At 44.1% G+C, this 22,970-nt stretch overlaps 1 protein-coding gene and 1 non-coding gene across 2 annotated transcripts; both read left to right on the top strand.

Annotated features, from left to right (window-relative positions):
- Positions 1–1,465: 1,465 nt before the first annotated feature.
- PPIC (peptidylprolyl isomerase C) lies at positions 1,466–14,660 on the top strand. The gene is made up of 5 exons (XM_012448351.2): positions 1,466–1,668; positions 8,743–8,856; positions 9,294–9,387; positions 12,118–12,302; positions 14,048–14,660. Exons 1-5 carry the CDS (start codon positions 1,552–1,554, stop codon positions 14,174–14,176), a joined length of 639 nt encoding a protein of 212 aa, XP_012303774.2. The 5' UTR covers positions 1,466–1,551; the 3' UTR covers positions 14,177–14,660.
- Positions 14,661–16,778: 2,118 nt separating this feature from the next.
- Positions 16,779–16,904, top strand: LOC135270584 (U4atac minor spliceosomal RNA). The gene has a single exon (XR_010338740.1). It is a non-coding gene; the product is annotated as a U4atac minor spliceosomal RNA (small nuclear RNA).
- Positions 16,905–22,970: the final 6,066 nt, after the last annotated feature.

The raw sequence follows: 22,970 nt of genomic DNA, 5'->3' as shown, positions 1-22,970 counted from the left end.
AGCAGACAGACGAAAACAATTAATGAACACAGATAAATATATACAATCACCTAATAGGGTACGTGCTCTAAGAGATACCCTTGTCTTGCTACACAAGGGGGACTCTTTAGGAAAGCCATTAGGTCCTTCACTAGACTGAATCATAAAAATAGTTCAGAATTGCATTTCTCCTTTTCTCCATCCCTAAAAAGTCGTGGTTACTCCTTTTATGTCTAATGGTTCCAATGTCATTTTAGATCTACACTTAGTTACACCTAGGAATCCCATCTGACACTTAGAAATCCCATCTGTTAATCTGAGGAAAATCTTGGCTCGAAAGTAATGGCACCAGTCCCCTTAAAATGGCACCCATATGCAAATACCACTAGTTTTTAGTTAATTTTAGGACTGTTACTCTAAAATCAAAAAGTTCTTCTGAAATTCTAATTTAAAAAGCAATGAGTTTTAAAATAACTCTTTCTATGTTATAAAATATTTATATGCTCATTGTAGAACATTTGGGAAATCAGAAAACTGCAAAAAAAATCCTCAAAAATCCATAATTATATCAATAGCCATCAATTCTATCTGTAGCTACTGTTGGGGTACATCTCTTTCAATATTTAAATGCCTTGATATATTTATTTTCACAGATGAGATCAGAATTTCTATGTAGCTTTGCAACCCAAGTTTTCCATTTAAAAATATAATAAGAACTTATTTCCCCAGGCATTAAATAATCTTCCTAAACATAATCCTTAAGTTTGTAAAAATTCCATTTTACAGATATACCTAAAAGTCAGTTTATTTGTTTCCCCAGAAAAGAAATCTACATGACCATGGTTCTGGGCCTGTGCTGCCTTGTAAACAGGGTAAGATCACAGTATCAGCCTCCAAATAAAGTACTTAAAGCCAGTGTAAAAGTTCTTCCAAGGCAAAGGGGGACTGTGAATCCAGCAATTGTCAATGTTCCCCAGACGCGAACCATCTCAGTAAGAGACCATTCTTTGAGTGCAAAGAGCTCCACGCGTCTAGCGGTGCCAAAGTTCCGCGAAGCGTCCGAAGCCCAGCAAAAGGTTCCGCTGGGCCTTTGGAAGTCGGCGGCCGCCGCAGAGGCTGCTCCCAGGGCGGCAGCAGTCAAACCACGACCGGGCGCAGAGTTCTCAGTCCCGCGGAGCGCCAGTTGCCGGGAGGATGCGGAGGCCCGAGGGTCGCGGTCTTCCCGTCCAGGTTCAATCCGCGCCTACACGGTAAATTCCAGGAGGTGCTCCCAGCCGAGCCCGCTGCGCCTGGCGTCGCGCCTGGGCAACCTGGGCTCCCCCAGGGAATCAATCCTTGGGCGCGGCGGCCGAGCCCGGGTTGCGTCCTCTGGGCGCGCCCCTCCGAGTCCCAAGTTCGGGTCGCTAGGCTGAACTTGGGAGGGACGTGCCCCGGGTCCCCGCCCTTCCCCGACTGCCCGATCCCCATCCCCCGCAACCGAGAGCGCGCAGGCGCAGCGGTCCGGGAGTCCCGCCAGCGGTCCCGGAGAGAGCGGTCACGCCCGTGCCGGTGGCGCCGCTGCCACTGCTCACCATGGCCCCGGGTCTCCGGCTGCTGCTACTGCTCGTGCTTTGCGGGGGGCTCGGCGCGCGCGTGTCTTCTTCGGGGGCCGGGGGCTTCCGCAAGCGAGGCCCCTCGGTGACGGCCAAGGTGACCGAGAGCGGCGGGCAGCAACTTCCCCCGTGGCGGGCGGGGGCCTGGGGGCGCTTTGGACACTGGGACTCGGTGTCAGGGTGGGCGAGGAGGAGGTGTCCCGCGCGCAGCGGGACGGGAGGCGGCCGCGGGGCTGGGTGGGAGGGGGCTGCTGGCGTGCGGGGTGGCGGCGCTCCCGGGGAGACCCAGGGGGCTCTGGGCTGAGGCCAGCTGGCCCCCACCGCCGGCTGCCTGGACTTCTTGTCCCAGGTCGAGGATCCGAGGTAAGCAGCCTGGGGGTAGGAGAGGCTTCCGGAACCGGCGGGCCCGTTCTCCAGGAAGGAGACTGCCCAAGTACTTCCTTCGGCGTGGCCTGGGCTCGGGAGCGGAGCGAGAGGAATGCGGGAAGGGTGGGGGACGGGACCCGAGCGGGAGAGGCGCTCGGAGCCCAGGGCTTGCAGCCTTCCGCCCCGCTGTCCTCGGGCGGGTAAGAGCCGAGCTCCACGCCGGCTGCGGGGTTTCGGGCAGGCGTCAGAGCGCCTCGCTCAAATGAGAGGCTGTCCCCCGCCTGTTTTTGGGAACCGTCATCCTCTCCCGGGAAGGGGAGGTGCGCCTTCAACTTCGGCTGGCGGGCGGCGCCGACTGTGGGCTGTGCTAGGCCCGGCGAACGCGGCACCTGTGCACCTGGGGCGGCTTCCACGGCGGGGGACGCGGGCGGGCGGGGGGCTGCCAGAAAGTGGGTCTTCAGGGCTTCCTCGTACTTAACTCCGCTTCAGTTCTTTTTTCAGCATATTTAACCAAGGGTAGACGATAGTGGGAGAGCGCAGGGAGAAGGAGGGGATAACTTGGTGCCCATGATCACCACTTCTAGAAAACCTGCCGGGAATAGTGTCTTGGAAACTGAAGCCGGAGGGGGCGGGGTGCAGCTGAAAGTGGTCCTAATCAGTCTGGGGTTTGTCCGTGGAAAAGACTAATCAACTAGTAGAATGCTTACATCCTCTACCGCAGACGCCACCTGAGGCCGGGGAGGACCGGGGTGGGGAGGAAGAGGTCCAGCTCAGCATTTGATGTCATGGCTGTGGGCGGGGTTGATAAACAGCCTGATGGTTTTGAGAAGCTCTGATCTTACTCCCAGCCTCTTGATCTTGTAGGCATATCTAATTTTGGGAAATGGTTTGTGCAAGGCCACAGAGCCGAACGGGGTCTCTTGGGATAAAGCCATAAACATAAAATTCGCACAATTATGAAATGTTGGAGGAAATAAACTTTAATATAGATTATGTGACATTTACAAATACCTGAAAAATGAGAAAAACCAGCGCAGGGATGACTTAGGGGATAAAAGGAACTGCACGTGCAAAAGCCCTCAAACAGGAGAGCCCTCCCTGCATTCAGAGCCTGTGGAGAGGACGGCGGTGTGTCTTCAGCACAGAATGAGAAGTGACTTGAGAGGAGGTTGGAGGGGTGAGAAGCAGCGAGATCACACAGTGCCTTAGAGGCTGCGGGTAGGTGTGCGGGTATCGAGGCAATTATTCTTAAAATTTGAAGTCTTACTCTGCAGTCAGAGCCACTGAAGGGTTTTAAGCCTGAGAATGGCATAATCTCAATATATGCTCTTAAGAAATTTCTGTGGTCACTCAGTGGAGACTGAACTGGGAGGTCATTCAGGGCACCATGCCAGCGTCCAGATGGTGGCTTGGATTAGGGTGGTAATCATTGAAATGAGGAGCAAGGGAAGGACTTGGAATAGATTTTGGAGGTGTAACTAACAGGAATTGCTGATGGTTTACAAAGTGGGTGAAGGAGAGGGAATAGGATTGCCAAATAAAGTACAGGATGCCCAGTTAGATATGAATTTCAGATTAACAACGAATAAATTTTTTAGTGTAAGTATGTCCCCTGCAATATTTGGGAACAAGTTTCACTTGGGAAACTTTTTAAACCTACTGATGCAGAGACCCACCGCAGAACAAGTCAATCACAGTCTGTATGGGTGGGGCTCAGTATCCTATCTTTTAGAAGCTTTCAGATGATTCTGGTGTGCAGCCAGTGTGGACTGGGAACCACTGGAAGACAGAGCCAAGAGAAGAGGAAGCTGGTGGCTGCAGGAAGGGAAGGGTTTGAGTATCCTAACCCCTTGTGTGACACTGTCACTGAGGGGAGTTAGCATGTACCCTACTCTCAGAATTGTTGCTTATCATGTCTTTTTTTCCCCCTACCAAATTTGTCATTAAGTTCTAAAAGCTAATTGTGTAGGCGCATCTTAAACAGATTCTGCTCTGTTAAATTACTTTTTCATGAACTTTTAAAGACAACTAAATCTATTGGAAAATGATGTTACAAATAATTTCTCTGAGTGCAGACAAGTACATTAACTGGCCCTTGCTCTAGTGTAATGTTTTCCCCAGCAGTGTTTTCATTTACCTCTGATTTCATTTAAAAGTAGGAATCTGTAAATAAGCGAAGTGTGAGGTACTATTGTGCCCACATGGCCCATTAGTGGCACTGACTTCATCCATAGATCCTGCTGCTGGGCCAGCCTGGCAGCTTCCTGCCCCGGCCATAGAGGCTCAGGTGGGGGCCCTGGCTCATTGGGCTCCAAATCCACAGAATTACATTTGCTGACCTATATTTTTGAACCAATGCCATCGGATCTGTGCAGGGTCCGGCACCGGGAGTGTAGGTACTGGGAGTGTAATGCCACCATCCTTCCAGCTGCACACATATTACAGCTTGCAAGCGCATTAGCATGTAGTGGCCAGGAGGCTGTGGCTAGATGGCCTTGGACAAGTGATCGAATGTCTATGGCTCCGTTTCCTCCTCTGTCAAATGGAGACAGAAATACCTGGGAGGGCTTTGCATATTAGATGTGGTAAAGCAGATGTCTTAGTCCATTTGTGTTGCTATAAAGGAATACTTGAGGCTGGGTAATTTATGAAGAAAAAAGGTTTATTTAGCTCATAGTTCTGCTGGCTGGAAGGTTCAAGATTGGGCATCTGGTGACAGCCTCAGGGTGCTTCCACTCATGGTGGAAGGTGACAGGGAGCAGGCATGTGGGTGAGAGAGGGGGCTTACGGGGGTGATGGCAGCTCCCTTTAAAAACTAGCTGTTATGGGAACTAACAGAGTGAGAACTCACTGCTGAGATGGCAGCAGGCCATTCATGAGGGATCTACCCCCATGATCCACACACCTCACATTAGGCCCCACCTCCAACATTGGGATCAAATATTCAAACCATAGAAGCAGGTAAAGCACATAGTCCATAGTCCCTGACTTCAGAAGTCACTTGTTAGTGTTATTTGTGTTTATCTTCTTAATCCTACTGTGACAGTGCAGACCTGAAAGGAATCATCATTTATTTTATAGATGAAGAGAGGGAGTTCAGAGTTTAATTAATTTGCTGAGGCTTCCACGGCCGTTGAGTGGTGGAGCTGCGTTTGAGAACAGTTTCTTTGACATCGCAGCTCATGTACTGGGTGTGCTCCCAAGTTACTTTGGAAATGGAATCAGGATTAATTTCACAGGGGTTTGGGTCAGGCTGTGCGAATGCCTCCTCCCTCTCTACCTCTTCCCACCTCCAATGCCGCATAATTTTCAAATGACTTTCAAGGGCAGCCTTGAGGAAAGAAAACAAGTGACTGAGGTGCCCACCCCCAAGGTCTAGCATGGAGTCCAAGTATCACCTTTTCCAGGAAGCCCACCCTGATCTCCACAGATAATCCCACCCCTTGCCATGACACTTTATCTGTACTTGTCTTATAAAACCTGACTTCTTATTACAGTATAGCATTCATGTATGTGTTTTCTGCTGGACTAAGCTCCTTGAGGGTAGGAGCTTTGTAGCCCCACCCCACCCCTGGCCCAGCACTGGGCATTGTTTCGCAGAGGCACTCAGCAATATTAGAGATGAATCCAGTGGTGAGAGGGTTTAGAGTGAGAGAGTTTGCTGCCAGCTGCCTCGCCTCCTGCCTAGGAATGTGTGTGTCCGGGTCCTCCTTGAGTATCATTTGACATTGAACCATTTAACATTTCCTGACTGCCTCCTTCTGCTGACCTTTAGCTGGGGAACTAAAAACACTGTTTCTACCCCTTAGGTTTCCCTGGCTAGACTGGGAGAGCCCTATTAATGAAAACCAGTTTAGCTAGAGGCAGCCCTGAAATTCTGGCTCTCACACTTACAGTAGGGAAACCTTGGTAAATCACTTAACCTCTCTCATTTCCACTTTTCTCGTTTGTAAATTATAATAGTTCCTATCCCACCTTTCCCAGGTGTGGTGAGCATTAATTATATAAGATGATGTGGGTTACACACACGGAGACCAACACTAAGTCACGTTTGTTTCCTTCCCTCTTCCTTCCTGCTCTTCCTCCAGTTTTTGCCCCTTTGTTTAAATGCCTCTCCTGGTCGGGCACTGTGGTTCATGCCTGTAATCCCAGCACTTTGGGAGGCCAAAGTGGGTGGATCACTTAAGATCAGCAGTTCAAGACTAACCTGGCCAATATGGCAAAAGCCCGTCTCTACTAAAACTACAAAAGTTAGCCGGGCATGGTGGTGCACACCTGTAATCCCAGCTACTCAGGAGGCTGAGGCGGGAGAGCAGCTTAAACCCGAGAGGCAGAGGTTGCAGTGAGCCAAGATTGTGCCATTGCACTCCAGCCTAGGTGACAGAGCGAGATTCTGTCTCAGTAAATAAGTAAATAAATAAATAAGTGCCTTTCCCATCTTCCTTGTGCATTCCCTCCACTACCACCCAGTGCAGGCCATTATGACCTTATTCTTGAACTAGTGTGAGAGCCTCCAGATTCTCTCTCCATTTAAGTAACATTCCCAGAGCCTCACTCGGCCCGATTCTTTCTCTTCTCTCTGTTGTCTAATGAAACTCGTGCTTAGGCCAGCATCTCTCCTCTGCCTTCTGAAACTGGTGGGCAGCTTCTTTCCTGACCCCCACTCACCCTCACCCCTAGTCGTGGTCAGAAGGGCAGCTTTGCTTCTCTGCACACAGGCCACATTTCCTGCCTAGGTGTGATGGCTCCAGAAAGAAGTCTGCCAGGCAGGGCTCACCCCTATCCTTGTTGGGGAGATGGCTCCCCTCCTTCCAGACCCGCCTCCCTTAAGCCTTCCTCCTCAGCCCCATCATTCCTGGGCATACAGTGTTTTGGAGGCATTTGTCACACGCTGCCCTGTACTGTGGTTATGGGCTTGCCTAGCCTGTCTCTTTATTTTAAACTGCTTTAGGACAGGGACTCTCTTACACAGTTTGTGCCCTTACATTGCCTTTTACGTGGACCTTGCATAAATACTTGTTGACAAACTAAGATTTGATTTTATCCTTTCCATTAGAGTTGGGAAAACCAGCTTTTTGTTCTTTTGCTCACTCATGAAGCTGAAGGATATTTCAATTTGGGGAAAAATCACAATGTGTGCTAGGCTGTGTGTAAAAAAAATGTGATTTTTGCTGAAGAGTTATGCTGGGTGACAGGTACTTTTTCTTCATCTGCTCATGCTGCTGTCCCAGATCGTACTCCCTTCCTTTCTAAACATTCACAGGCTTTGTTTTCTGTTCTTTATTTTAAAAGTCTGGAAGGCCCTTCTAGTGTCTTATACGATGTTTATTTAAGGTTGCCTCTCTGACTGGCTTCCGGGTGCTGCTTTGTTATTGCTGGTTATTGAATTTACACCTTGGCTTGCAAATCCCTTTGGGGAAACAACTTCTCTTGTAAGCCAGCTCTGCACTGAGCAGGCTCACGCATGTGTTGAAGCAGCTTCCTATCCCAAGCCATGCTGAATTGCAGTCCTTTAACGCACTGCCCCATCTCAAGGGCAGGGCCTTTTATGCATTCTATAGCACTCCTCTATATAAATAATAAAAGTTTTGCTGCTTTGGCCATGTAAAAATTGTAAAATGCCACATGGAACACTAAATATCACATCACCCTGTGACTGACGTGCTGATGTATTGGCAGAAGTTGTTGTCTTGAAATAAAGCTTGACAGTCTTTACTTAGTGATTTTTCTAAACTGTAAGACATCTTTTTTCATTGACAACCCTTCTTATATTTTTTAAAGCCATCTGTTGAATGTCTTTTCTACCCATTCAAACAGTAAATTGGTTCATATAATCTAAACTCGCTAATAGAATGCCCTTCGACTCTGTGGCCTTTTCAAGCGTTCTATTTCAGAATCATCTTAGCACAGTGATTTGTGAAGCAAAACGCATATAATTTTGTTTCAGATGAGACAGTTAAAAAACAAGTCCAAGAGAACTTTTAAGGTTTTACCTGCAAAAAGGGGACTCACACTCCCTTCTGACCACGTGTTTTCTTTTTTTCTGTTCTAAAATGTTGGGTTAGGGAAAGCCAATTTTACTTGGGTAACTTGTGAACAGGAGGACTAAATTCAGTGTCTGAGTTTACAAGGTGATGCCTTTGTCAGGACCCAAGCTTAATGTTTGCTGTCCTTTGGAAAGCTGGGGACCTGGTGCTTTACTGTGCTTGGATGTGAGTGGCAGGCCTTTGAAGGCCTGATGAAACACTGCTGTGTTTCATCATTTTCACCATCTCCTGGATGGCAGACATCTATTGAGAACTCATTGCAAATTTGAGACTGTTTGAAATTACAAAAAAATAAATTTGGATGGTTAGCCTGTTTCCTCACAAACTTTTTTTTTTCTCTTGCCAAGATTAGAGAGCATTATTTTCTAAGAGAGCAACATTTTCCACTCTAATATTTATCCTTAAAGCTGGGAAATGGGAAGTAGCAGCAGTGTTTGTCTGGGGTATGGGAAAAGAAGAATTATTGAAGACTTCGTTGCCCAACCCTGATAGGGTTGAGCCAGCCTTTAAACTCAATACCTGGTACAGTGCCCGGCCCATAGGTGGTGCTTAGTAATGTTTGTTGAATGAATATTTGTGAGTGAAATGCACCCACGCAATAGTTTTAGAGTACCTTTAATTGACATCATGCTCCTTTATAAAATACTGATGGGCAGGGCTTTTGTAGTGGATCAATTCTCAGATTTTAATTTTGACTTACTTTGTATTTGTGATTTTCCACCTTATAACCTTCCACTCTGCCTTTCAACTGCACACAGGTCTTCTTTGATGTGAGGATTGGAGACAAAGATGTTGGCAGAATTGTGATTGGCCTCTTTGGAAAAGTTGTGCCCAAGACAGTGGAAAATTTTGTTGCTCTAGCAACAGGAGAGGTATCTCTCAGTTTTATTTCCTTTCAACTGGATATTCTTTCTTTTAAGCCAAATATGAAGATGTCGTCTGGAAAATAAGTATTAAATTAGTATGTTAGATGAACCTTACCACATTTTACTTTATTTTCCAGTAAAATCTGTATTATTTGGGCACTCTGTGCCCTCAGGCTTCTGGAAATTGGGAGAAAATTATCATCAAGTAAAAATACAGTTTGCTCTCTTTTTAATTTATTCACAGTAATACTTTGCTTACATAACATTATTTATTTTTTGGTCAGCTAATGATAAATTTCTCTCAGTAAACCATAGCTGGGGTGTAATCAAGTTCTATAGGTATTTTATTTCATTTTCTCAGTTTGTCCTTTCCAGATAAACACTGAGTTTATCTTTCAGTATGGCTTCTGTTACTTGTTACTCAACTGAAATCATCTCTTCAGAAAGGATATGGATATAAAGGAAGCGTGTTTCATCGCGTCATCAAGGATTTCATGATTCAGGGAGGCGACATCACTGCTGGAGATGGCACTGGCGGTAATGTCTTTGCATTTCTCTTTTCCCATTTGCCAAATCGAAACCTAAGATTAAGCCAGTATATGAACCCAGTCCATTGAAATCCAGAGCTAAGGAACACAGTTGTAAAGACGACTCTACCTCTTTAAGAAGGATGGAGTTTGGGGGACTCATCTAGCAGCATCTTGGCAGGTATGAGAGAGGCGTCCTCCTTTTAAGCAGGATTGTTTTGGTGTGTATTGTCTTTCCATAATCGAGATGTATTCGTTTGGCAGGATATTTTGCAATTATTAAAATGCCGGACTGCTAGTCAGTAGCCATACAGAAAAATATCTGCCATAGGAAGGAAAAGGTGTGGAACTTGAAGCTGCGTTCCCCTGGGATGGCAGCCCGCTGCAGAGGCTGGCGTGGCAGGAGGGTGACACTAGAATTAGCAGCAGAGTCTCAGCGCACTTTCCTCCTTCTTTCAAGTCTTTCATCATATTGACGAAACAGTTAAAAACAAGTCCGAGAGAACTTTTAAGGTTTAACCCGCAAAAAAGTAATTCATACTTCTGGCTGTGTGTTTTCTTTTTTGTGTTCTAAAATGTTGTGTTAGAGAAAGCAAATTCTACTTGGGTAACTTGGGAACCGGAGGACTGAACCCAGTGTCTGAGTTTACAGGGTGGTGGCTTTGTCAGCACCCAAGCTTACTATTTGCTGTCCTTTGGACAAAGGTGGGAACCAATAATTTTTTAAAGTTAAAGCAATAGCTGAGTTGTCAAAATTGTAATGGAAACTAACTCTTATAAACAAAATCGGAGTTCAATAAAGTATAAACAGTTAAATTTATAGAGTTTCAAATCTCCTTCAGTTTATTGTTTCTCATGGAGGATTATAGCTATCCAGCTCCATGTACTGTTTTCCCTCAGAAGCATAGTGAGTTCTTTTCTTGATCATACACTATATAACTCCAAAAAATTTAAATTTATCTTAGATTTAAGATTTTTTATTCAGCAAATACTGGTTTGGATGGATATTTATTGTCCATTTTAAAGCAACAGGCCATTTTCAAGCACTATTTCTAATTTGATGTTTATTGCAATGGTTTGTTTATAAGAAAAAAAATGGCTGCTATTAAGTGTTTTGATTTGCCAGGCACTTTGGGAAGATTACTTTTAGTTCTTGCAAAAATGCTGTGGGATATGGGGATGTAGACTGGAGAGAGGAAGGCATTCACATTACCCCAGGCAATGGGATTTGCTGAGGACGCTGGTGGATCTCACTGGAAAACCCTGCGGGGCTGGTAGCCATGCCCTCAGAGCTGGCATCTGGCCTTCCTGCCATAGGAATCCTGCCCAGCAGGAACGGTGACTGAGCTTCACTCTGCCCTCTTTTTGCTAACTTTTTTTTTCTTACTACCTTCCCTGCCCAGTATGTGTCTTACGTTAAAATTCTCTGAATTTTGGACAGACGATGTTTTGGGCCATTTAAATACAACCTAGGCCCCTCTGTAGGAGCGTTCTCTTATAAGGCCACTTCAAGTATCACTAACCAGCCAGTTATAAATTGCTTGCCTGTGATATCCACTTCTGGGCTTTTTTTTTTTTTTTTTTCAGACAGAGTCTCACACTGTCAACCCAGGCTGGAGTGCAATTACACAATCTTGGCTCACTACAACCTCCGCCTCCTGGGTTCAAGCAGTTCTCCTACCTCAGCCTCCCAAGTAGAAGGGATTGCAGGCGCCTGCCACCTCGCCTGGCTAATTTTTGTATTTTTAATAGAGATGGGGTTTCCCATGTTGGCCAAACTCGTTTCAAACTCCTGACCTCAGATGATCCGACCACCTCAGCCTCCCAAAGTGCTGGGATTATAGGCGTGACCCACCATGCCTGGCTGCTTCTGGGCTTTCTAACTGAAATCCGAATTTTGAAGTTAGCAACTGATAGGTAAGGGGGTCCTACAGAAGGGGAGATGGGCCTGGCAGACCCTTGAGGTGTTGGAGGATGGTCAGATCCTTCTCATGGTCTGTGGAAAATGGTCTTTCACTCTGCCTGCTGCTTTGCTAGAACTCCAGACCTCATGCCTTGCTTTGGTTCTCCTGTTCAAGGTTGACCACTGGGTGCTCCCAATTGCCATCATCCTCTGTGTCCTGATGGGCCCTGAAGTTGCTGTGACCAACAGCTTCCAGATCAGCTGCTATTGTTCTCAGTGCTGAGGCAAGAAAAAGCACCAGCTTTCGAGTCAGAAAGTCAGTTGCTCAAATTCTGCCCTGCTGTTTTCAAGTTTTGTAACCTCTGTATCCCATTGTAAAATAGGATGGAGAATGCCTACTCCTCAGGGTTGTTATGAGAATTCGCTGTGGGTGTATATTGAATAGTTGGTGCATCCTGCTTAGGTGCTAAGTAACAACCATTCCTGGATAAGTAACAGGACTGTCCTGAGCTTTGAGGCTCAGGAAACAGGTACAGAGCCACTAGGATAGCTTGTACACCTTTCCCTCTAGCTTTAGGATGTTTTCCTGCCCTTCAGCTTCTTCTCACTTCAGAGTGAAATCATGGACCTGCTTGATGAAGGTTTGGCTCTCGGTTCGAGGTCAGACAGTATCCCACCATCCTGTGCTTGCTTTGTTCATTTTAGGCCCTAGGGCCCTATTTCCTTAAGGAGTTAATGATACTCCCTCCTTCCCTTCTCCATGTTTGAACATGTTTTCCCCATCCCTACCTTCCTATTGGAAGACATCTGTTGACTCTCCTCCTTGTTTTGTCTCAGGTGTGAGCATCTATGGTGAGACGTTTCCAGATGAGAACTTCAAGCTGAAGCACTATGGCATTGGGTGGGTCAGCATGGTCAACGCTGGGCCTGACACCAACGGCTCTCAGTTCTTCATCACCTTGACCAAGCCCACCTGGTTGGATGGAAAACATGTGGTATTTGGAAAAGTCATTGATGGGATGGTAAATTGATACATGTTTTCCCTTTCAAAGCTTTGTATTTTTAATGAGAGTACTTTCAGTGATTTATTTTGATCTTAAAATATGCTTGTTGGAGATCCATTATATAGCTGACTGGCCTCTTCAAAGGTGAATAAATTATATATGGTATGACATTTTAATTCTTAGGGTCATTGGTGCAGCAGCTGGGGACTTGACAAGGAGAAATTAAGTACTTAAGTTGATTTATTTTACTACTTGCTATAAATGTAAAGCCCTTTTTAATGGAACCAATATATACCAGGACCCCATATATACATACAATGAAATATTATTCAGTCTTCAAAAGGAAGGAAATTCTGAGGACATTATGTTAAGTGAAATAAACCAGTCGTAGGAAGACAAACACTGTATGATTCCATTTATATGAAGTATCTAAAACGGTCACATTGATAGAAACAGAAAGTAGAATGGTAGTTGCCATGGGCTGGGGATAGAGGTAAATGGGATGTTGTATTTAATAGGTATAGGGTTTCAGTTTTGCAAGATGAAGAATTCTGGAGATTGGTTGCACAACAATGTAAATATACTCAACACCACTGTACTGTGAACTTATAAATGAGTAAGATGGCAAATTTTATGTGTTTCTTACCAGAATTAAAAATAAATTGTTGAAAACAAAGCAAAACAAAACAACTCCAGAATCCTATGTGGTTCAGCTCAGACACCTAGGTCACACTCACAGAGACACAGTATAGCAACCAAAAATTACTGAAGAGAATTTGAATCTATACTGTTGGTTCTCAAAGAATGTCAAAGCAGTCCAATTCACAACCCATAGGAACACTTCTTAAAATCCTCATTCTCTCTCTTTCTCAATATTTCTGCCTCACAGCTGATAGAAGTAGCTCTTTCAGCTCCTAAACTGGCTACTGTGAAATCTGCCTGACCCAGGCCTGGACCATCCTCGTCTCCCTTGCCCTCTTCCATATTTTATTTTGTTTGTTTCCATGTGATTTGTTCTGCCTCCCTTATCCAAATGTAAATAAACCAATCTTGCTCACTGCAGTTCTTCCACAGCTACTTGCTCTTCTGATTCTACCTAACACAAGTTTGGGAACTGAGCTGGTAGCCTCAGCACTGTTTGGGAAACCCACCAAAAGCCTACTTTGTTGGTCCGTTCTAACCTCATTCAGTGTGAAATACAGTTCTGTTGGGCTTGTGAAGCCTTCCAGGGTAGAGAAAGGTGCCTTCACAGCACTGTGAGGACTTGGGGTTACATTAGTCTTAGGCTCAACTTATAGGTTAATGGCTTGGGTCACCTTTAAAATGGACAAACTTAGAAGTAGGTCCACTTCTACATCTGCCTTCTGGCCCATTTTATCATGTCCAGACCTATTATAGGATGGAGCTGAAACTGACTCAGACTCCATGTTAACTCTTACACTGGCTTATAGCAGGTGAATGGAAATGCCTTTCAATAGAGCTGAGTGTTTACAAAAATCTCTTTTGTAGAATATAAAATGCTTATTTAAAAATAAGTGAGGAAATACCAGTGTGGTCTCTGAGTAAGAAGGTCATGGATGAATTTTATTATGTGATGTATATATTTTCTGAATGTTCTAAGTTTTCCACAGTTAGCAAGCATGGTCTTAGTAGTCAAAAAAAAGAAAACACCATTCCCACTTGGGCTTTTGGAGTTGGCCTTGAACCTTTGGATTGCTATAGCTGCTGGTCAGAATTCAACATGTCTGCTTTTCTCTCACCAGACAGTGGTGCACTCCATAGAGCTCCAAGCGACTGATGGGCATGACCGTCCACTCACCAACTGCTCGATCGTCAACAGCGGCAAGATAGACGTGAAAACACCTTTTGTGGTCGAGGTTGCTGACTGGTGACACAACTGGCAGAAAACAGACACACTTTGGCAGGAGTGTGTGTGTGCGTGTGTTGTGTGTCTTTCAATTCTTTGGTTTGTTTTTTTACTTTCTTTTAATTTGCTACCCCAGATCATAGGAAAGTTATGAAAGTCAAACCCTCAGCCTTTAGTGTGCTTTAATTGTAGTAAACCACCTGCTTAGGGACTTTGAACTGAAATATATCCCCTTCCTTAAGTGGTGCTATTTTTAAACTGGAAAAACTTTGAATTGGCTATTTTTTTTAATGCAATAATATTTTTTCTGAATTCATTATGATCCCTGTGTTGGATAATGCTAAAGATTTATCTGAAACAGATGAGGATATGTTTATTATTTTGTATCCAAGTAGAAATTCAGATAAGGGAAATTTGACTTGCGTAATCTGAGATATGTCATAGGGATTTCTTCCTGACAAAAAGGTGCTTTGGTGTTCTTTATATTAAATACTTTTTATATAGATCAACTCTTTTTGTAATACTTTTTTAAAAAATTTAAAGTTCTTTAAAAAAAATAAATATACAAAAATACACTCTCTAGCATTAATAGTGAACAGATTAGAAAGATTTTATAAATCAAACTACAAACACAATTAGATAACTCAGAAATTATGTCCATCCACATCTCATATGCTTAAGCTGATTTTTCACTTATTGTTATTCAATGTAACATTTTTAGAAAGTTATCTTGAGTCCAATTGCAATAGGAATATTTTTTGTTACTTTCATAAGGGGATTAAGACTCAGGCTATAGAGCCTGGGTATGGTGACTCATGCCTATAATCCCAGCACTTTGGGAGGCTGAGACAGGAGAATTGCTTGAGCCCAGGAGTTTGAGACTAGCCTGGGCAACATAGTGAGACCCTGTCTCTACAAAAAAATAAAATTAGCTGGTTATGTTGGTGTATATCTGTAGTTCCACATACTCAGGAGGCTGAGGTGGGAGGATCAGTTGAGTCCAGGAGGTCAAGGCTGCAGTGAGCTGTGGTTGCACCAGGAAACAGAGTGAGACCCTGTCTCAAACAACAACAACAACAACAAATCACTCAGGCTATATTTAAACTAGATGAGGCCAGGTGTGGTGGCACATATCTGTAGTCCCAGCTACTGAAGAGGCTGAGGTGGGATGACTGCTTGCACCCAGGAATTTGGGGCTATAGTGAGCTATACTGATTGGGTATCTGTACTAAGTTTGGCATCAATATGGTGACCACCAGGCCGGGCGCGGTGGCTCACGCCTATAATCCCAGCACTTTGGGGGGCCGAGGTGGGTGGATCACGAGGTCAAGAGATCGAGACCATCCTGGTCAACGTGGTGAAACCCCGTCTCTACTAAAAGGGCATAGTGGCATGCGCCTGTAGTCCCAGCTACTTGGGAGGCTGAGGCAGGAGAATTGCTTGAACCCAGGAGGCGGAGGTTGCAATGAGCTGAGATTGCGCCATTGCACTCCAGCCTGGGTAACAGGAGCAAAACTCTATCTATCTCAAAAAAAAAAATATATGGTGACCACCAGGGAGCATGGGACCACCAGGTTGCCTAAGGAGGGGTGAACTGGTTCAGGTTGGAAACAAAGCGGGTCAAAACTTCTGTGCTGGTCGGTAGTGGGATCACGCCTGTGAATTACCACTGCATTCCAGCCTGGTCAACATAGCAAGACCCTATCTTTAAAAAAAAAAAAACTAATGGGAAAGTGGAATTCTACTAGGTCCTTGTTATAAGATACCTGGCTATAACAGAGTGTGCTTGATTTCTGTTCAGAGGAGAAGTATTGTCTGTTAGAAAACAGTGTCATTGCTTCTCCTCCAGGACTCACACAGTGAGGATCCAAAGTAATCTATCTATCTAAAGTTGTTTTCTAAGAAAACAGCATCCATGAGAGATGAATTGAGTATTCCTACTGCTGATTCATAAATTGCTACAATACTCTTGGAGAGCAACTTGTTAATTTTTTTCCAACAAATATTTATTGACTGTCTTTGATCTGCCAGGTGCCAGTTTGAGTTTTGGGGATACAATAATGGACAGAAAAGGGCCTCATGGGGCTTACAGTCTAGTGGGGAAGACAGAATAAACAAGGAAACAAGTAAAAAGGGCAAATTCTGTGAAAAAAAAAATTTGCCCATATCTGCTGGAGAGGCTGCGAGAGAAGCATCGTGGAAGTGGAAGGCCTCTTGGGCCTCTTGAGGGATGGCTTTTGTGCTAAGGCCTGAAGGAAGGGTAGGAAGTGGTAAGAAGGGCCTTCCAGGAGGAAGGAAGAGAAAATATGAGGGTCCCAAGATAAGGATGAGTGAATTCCAGGGCAGAAGAGAAAGCCAGTGTGTTAGGGCCTGGTGCGCAAAGGGAAGCAGACTGGGGGCATGGTCAGAGGTAAGGCTGAGACTGGACCAGTTTGGGCCTGGATGCCAGGGTGAGCTTTTGGTCATGGTACACAGGAAAGTTATCTGTTTGAAGTTGGGGAAGGGCATGATGTCATGATCTGCATCTAAGAAATACTATTTTATCTACTGTAAGAATTTATATGGGGGCGGTAAAAGTGAAAGCAGTTCTTCTCAGGAAACCCAAACATTCATATCCTTGGAATTTCTCGCTCCTGGGATTGGGGCCGCGCTACTGTCCAATGAGCCCGTAGTGAGGGCAGTACTGCTAACGCCTGCACAACACACTCGCATCCACTAAAGCTCTGCTTTACGCTGGTGCAATTTTTAGAAAAAATGAAAACCCTTTAAAAAAAAAAAAAGAAAGTGATCTGAAATGGTAAGGGACATCAGTGTTTCAGGTAGCCCAGCATTTAGTCTGCTTGTTCTGGTGATAGCTGCCCAATTTCTTATTTTTCTTTTGAGAAATCACATCCTATCCTATCCCTCACCCATCTGTAGTCCTCAGGGTGAGCTGACCCTACAGATGGGGACACACCTGGCCTGGGAGACTCGTTCATTAACTCACTTGATAAATAGTATCAATGTTATAGGGTGGACTAGAGCTGCAAACAAACAGTGTCACCCCTTGTGGTTCCTGTGAAGGTGACAAGTTATACTACCTGAATATATAACACAACATCAGGGAGCAATAGGTCTGTGAAGTCAGGGAAAACAAAGAGACAGTGAGGGTGGTCAGCGGGGACTGAAGGAAGTGAGGGAGCACGCCATGGGGACAGTGGGGGGGACAGTGTGGAGGCAGAGGGGATGAGAACAGTGGTCCTCAGTGACAGGCAGCCCAGGTGGGCTCAGGAAACAGCAAAGGGGCCAGATGAACAGAGCAGGGGAGGTGGGAGAGGGAGCAGGGCTCTCCTGTTGGCCATCTAGAACATTCTCTTACCCCGGCTCCAATGACAGGCTCAGGCTTAGGTGCTGGACCTCAGTCATATGAACGAGCCATTGTTGGACTTCTGGAATGACTGGGAAAGAGCTACTGTCTTTCTGAAAGAGAATATAAAGGAACAGGCCTAAGAGCGAAGCCAGCACAGAAGGAAGTGGCCCAGAAGACAGAAAGCTTCTGAAAACATCATTTAGCTGCTGCATCCAGCTGTGCCCAAAGCTAATGCACGCTTAGCTTTCCGCTACGTAAATGAATACATTTTCTTTTTTCTTAAGTCAAGGCAAACTGATTTCCTTTGACTTGTAACCTAAAGTCTTTACCTAATATAGCAATATAGAACATTTTTTATGTGTAAAGATGTGAATTGCTGAATATTTATGATAGCAAAATACTGGGAGCAACTTCAATGTCCCAAAATGGTTATAAAGCATACATCCCATAATAGAATCGTATGCATTCATTAAGACTGATGTTAGAGAACTCAGAGTAACATGAGAAAATGATTGTTTTAATTTTTCTTTAAAGAAATTCTATATGCAGCATGATCTCAATTATGTAAACATTCTCATAAAGTAAATACAACAAAATGCAAATTCACATAAGTAAATGCAAATGGTGGAATTTTTACACTCTATATTTTTACTTTTTTCAGTTTTTAATTTTTCTCGGGTGCATTTCTTTTTAATAATTAGAAAATAATTTTTTAAATTTTAAATAAAGATAACATGGAGGGAAACTTGGAAACTGACCTCTGATCCATGCAAAAGTGCTTCGTATCTCAATGTGCAAGAACACATAGCCATCAGCCTCCCCCATGCAGAAGGACACGTGCTTTACACCATACATGCCATCTAGTTTTTTCACTACTGTGAGCATACATGACTTCTCTCTATAACAAAGCAAAAAGCACTTCATTTTGGAAGTGCTGAAATTCGGAGCCCACTAGTGCACCCCTGGTAAATTATCATGTTATCTATCATGCCAGATGACCAAGAGCTAAGGACATACCAAGGGTCGGGCCTCATACAGAAAACATGAGCAAACTGATGACTATGAAAATAGGAACTGTTACTTTTTACAATCTAATGTTTTCTGCAAAAGCTTTTGAAATAGTTCACTGTTTTGAAGATCACGTTACTAAAAGGACACATTTATAGCTGTGGGCGGATGTGGAATCAGGAAGATTTACACTGGACACCACCACCAAGCCCTAATTATTATAATTTAGTCTTGAATCACTTTAATCAACAATTTAAAATATTTTGGTATTCTTAGCCATAATCTATTTTGTTCTCTTACAAGTGCTCTTTAGCAGTTTTCTGGGTCATCAAATAAGAGTTCAGTAAAATTTACTTTTGGGTCAATTAGTTGAAATAACATTTTTGGAATTATCAATTACTTTATTTCTGATTAAGTTTTAGGTTTTGAGCAGGAGTCACCAACCTCATTTCTCAGTTCAGCCGCTTTGAGTTACATAAAGACAAAAACATGGCAAGGATTTTATAGCAGGAAAATGATTTGTTTTTGTTTTTCAACATTCCTATAATCCAGACAGCTGAAGAAATCTTTGATCTAGAAAGCTTGGAAATTCAAAGCCCCCTCAAGGCCCTTTTTAAAATTTTTTCAAATTAAAGAAGAATAAAAACAGTATTTGTAATGGAAAATGTTGGTACTGTTAAGTACATAACAGTTTTTACTTAAGTCTGTAATTCATCTTGTGGATTTAAGATTTTGGCCAAGAGTAAGTTTTAGGTGTGATATAGCATAAGCTCCTCTAAGGTTTGCTAGTGTTACTGACATTCTAGAGAGGTGGAAAAACAACTGGCATTAATGCAGAATTGGAGTGACTAGTCCCAGGAATCAAGTCAGAAAAAAAGACCATCTGACACGTAGTAAGAGCTAAAACAAAATGCATTTAAAATCCCACCCTAGGCCAGACGCTGTGGTTCACGTCTGTAATCCCAGCATTTTGGGAGGCCGAGGTGGGCGGATCACAAGGTCAGGAGGTTGAGACCAGACTGTCCAATATGGTGAAACCCTGTCTCTACTAAAAATACAAAAATTAGCTGGGCATGGTGGCAGGCGCCTGTAATCCCAGCTACTTGGAAGTCTGAGGCAGAGAGTCACTTGAACCAGAGAGGCAGAGATTGCAGTGAGCCAAGATCGCACCACTGCACTCCAGCCTGGGCAACAGAGTGAGACTCTCCATCTGCAAAAATAAAAAAAAAATCCCACCCTAGCTAGATTGGGATGCAGGGAACTCTCAGATTTGGAGGATTTAGAGGACCCAACTTACCAAAAACCCTTTTGTTACCCACTTCTAAAGTTTTTTTTAGAAGTCAAGTAAGTTTCCACTCCGGTTAATTTTTCAGAGCATGTGAAGGACTTGCTTCCTGGAGCACAGTGGGCCTTCAAAGTGCTGTTAAAACTACAGTCACCGTCTGTCTGAGGTGGTAATGTTATGTCCTGTTATAGATATCCTGGATCAATTTCCAGGATCCAGATATCTCTATTTGGAAATGATCCTTTTTCTTCCCTGTCTTGAAAGACAAGTCTGCTTCTGGTGCCTCTTCTGGACTCCAGGAGCTGCACTCTGACACAATGTCCAGAGTAAAGGGGGAAGAACTGCTCAGCCTGGAGCAGAGAAACTCCAGACTTGCTTTAACCGTGTCTGCTTGAAGCATAGCCTCTCTTACAAAGACTTCAGAACCCTGAATTAGCTCCACGCCTTGTGCAAGGTGCTCTCTGTTTGCTGCTGGCCATCCCTGGGGCCTCAGTGTGGGGCTCTTTCAGGAAGACCTCTTCAGATGCTCCCTCACTCTGAGCTGTACCTGCTTATGGCCCTGGTATCTCCTATGTCCTCCCTGAACTGGAAGCTCCTTTAGAGCAAGGATTAGATCTCATTCCTAATCTACCCCCAGAGTATTTCACACCTAATTAATGATCAGTAAGTATGTTCAGAATAAATGTGTATTAGTCCCTTTTCAGGCTGCTGTAAAGACATACCCAAGCCTCCACAATTTACAAAAGAAAGAGGTTTAATGGACTCACAGTTCCACAAGGCTGGAGAGGCCTCACAATCATGGTGGAAGGTGAAAGGCACCTCTCACGTGGTGGCAAACAATAGAAGAGAACTTGGGCAGGGAAACTCTCCCCTACAAAACCATCAAGATCTTATGAGATTCATTCAGCACCACAAGAACAGCATGGGAGAGACCCACCTCCCCATGATTCAACCACCTCCCACGGGGTCCCTCCCACAACATGTAGAAGCTGTGGGAGCCACAAGTCAAGATGAGATTTGGGTGGGGACACAGTCAAACCATATCAAAATGGCCAAAAATAATATGCTCAAATTTAGACTGAGGTACTTATAATAATCTCTCAAGCCCCCGAAGATTGTCTAACACTGGACTTGCCTTTCAACTGTTTCTACTATTTTTCAAAAAACTTAAAGAAAAACAAAACTTTTTATTTTCTGAGTTGAGGTTTGAAAGGCATGATCGAAGTAGACTGGCAAAAATGAGGTGGGTGGCAGATGGCAAGACGAAAGGCCCAGGGGAGGCGGGCCTAGCGGAGCTGGTGAGATCTGACCTGAAAGGTGAGGAGAAACCACCCTCCCTTAGGTACTGTGAAGCACGGCATCCACTCTGCAAACCATTAAATTCGAATCCCCACTTGTTGGGTGATTTATGTGGCCCTCCCGGGGCCCCATGAGACAATTATATACACTCACACCATTCAGCACTTGTGAATGCAGGTAGTGATGATGTACTTGACTGAGCACAAAGTCACAGGTTTGATCTCTGTGCTCTGCTTTGTTCCTGACCAGAGTAAACAGGGGGAAAAGTTGCAAATGGTTCCGCAAAAATCTGTCACTACGGTGGGGAAAACCTAGGCTCATTTCCTTCTGTTGATGGGTCAGTGTTTCATCCAGTTTTACTTTCAAACAGCTGCAGACATCCTGAAAATGGAAAGTGAAAATGTTTGAACTAGAGGAGGGAACAAGGCCCAGGAAAGGATTTCTCCAGCCATGTGAAGTAACCTGAGCTTCCTAAAGACAGGAGTCCCACCCTTCCAACCTCCATCTATGAATAGCACCAACATCCACCCAGTTATTCAAGTCAGAAGCCCTTCCTTCACTTCTTTCTCCCTTCCCTTTGCCTTCCACATCCAAATCCATCAGCTAGTTCACTGGTAGCACTGCAATACATCCTGAATCTCTAGCTCATCCTCTCCACTGCTGCCACCCTACACCAGGTCACCTCCCATCTACTCAAGTGGCCTCCTAAGTCTCTCTGCTTCAAATCCTGAGCCTGTCCAGTCCACTCACCATAAGCAACCGCAGTAATGTTTTAAAAATAACTCAAAGTGTGATCCATCATATACATTACCCTAAATTGCACAGTTTGCCCACCTCACTAGCCCCAGCCCCTCATTATGCTCCAAGTTCAATGGCTTTCCTTCAGGACTTTGACTGAAGCTCTCTTATGATTTGGGGCTTTGTAACTTGTTGATGTCTCTGCAACACCCTTCCCTTGCCCCTTTGCTTTTCCTGGCTAATTACTCTAATATTCTTTAGGTCTCAACTTCAATGTCACTACCTCAGAGAAGGGCCCTGGCCTGCCCAAATCTAGGTATCAGTAAACCTTCCTATTTTCCTTCATCATACTTAACACATAGTTTATAATTGTAACTATTCAAGTATAATTACAATTGTTCAAGTATTTATCCAGCCAATATCACATTATTCTGTAAAGGGCATAAATTCTACTTTACTAAGGTCGAATCTGGAAAGATACCAAGGTTTTAGAAAAACACCATGTTGCCTGCTGTGATGAAGAAAAGTTACTATAACTAGGTATAAAAATTCATGTAAAAAAAAGGTGATAATTTCTAAGTGCATATGGTATCTTTTATTTTTTATTACATTTAAAATACCTTACTTATTTTGTCCAATCATCCTGATATTTGCTTGAGTTGCTGAGCATTGGAATGCTGCCTTAACGGGTAGCTCATGCCTGAAACCCCCACTACAAGGTCACTGGAGTCTTGCAGTAGCTATGCTAGTATTCTGTTTGATTTTGTGCCTGCTCCTTCTAGAAGTATTTTTTTTTTTATTAAAAGAAAATTGAACATTTTAAAATGTGCAACATAAAAATAATTTGAGGTGCCCTAGGACTGTGGTTCTCAACCCTTAGGGTGAATCAGAATCACCTGGAGGGCTAGTCAAATATCCAGACTGCCTGATTCTGCAAGTCTGGGATAGGCCCTGAAAAGCTGTACAAAGTTCTTAGGTGATGCTGATGCTACTAGTTCAGAGTCCACATGTTGAAAACCACTGCCCAGGGGTGTCATAAAATTATAGTTTGTAATCACTGAATTAGCTTAGGTATTTGTAAAAAGAACAGACATTTAAGAGATCATCCAAATACATAGTTACATAATCCATTAACCACTC

Source organism: Aotus nancymaae, unplaced genomic scaffold (assembly GCF_030222135.1).
Source record: "Aotus nancymaae isolate 86718 unplaced genomic scaffold, 86718_ANA_hifiasm-v0.15.2.pri h1tg000064l_0, whole genome shotgun sequence".
In the NCBI taxonomy this organism is placed as follows: Eukaryota; Metazoa; Chordata; class Mammalia; order Primates; family Aotidae; genus Aotus; species Aotus nancymaae.
The sequence above is the reverse complement of the archived record's forward strand: the minus strand, read 5'-3'. Positions and strand labels throughout refer to the sequence as shown.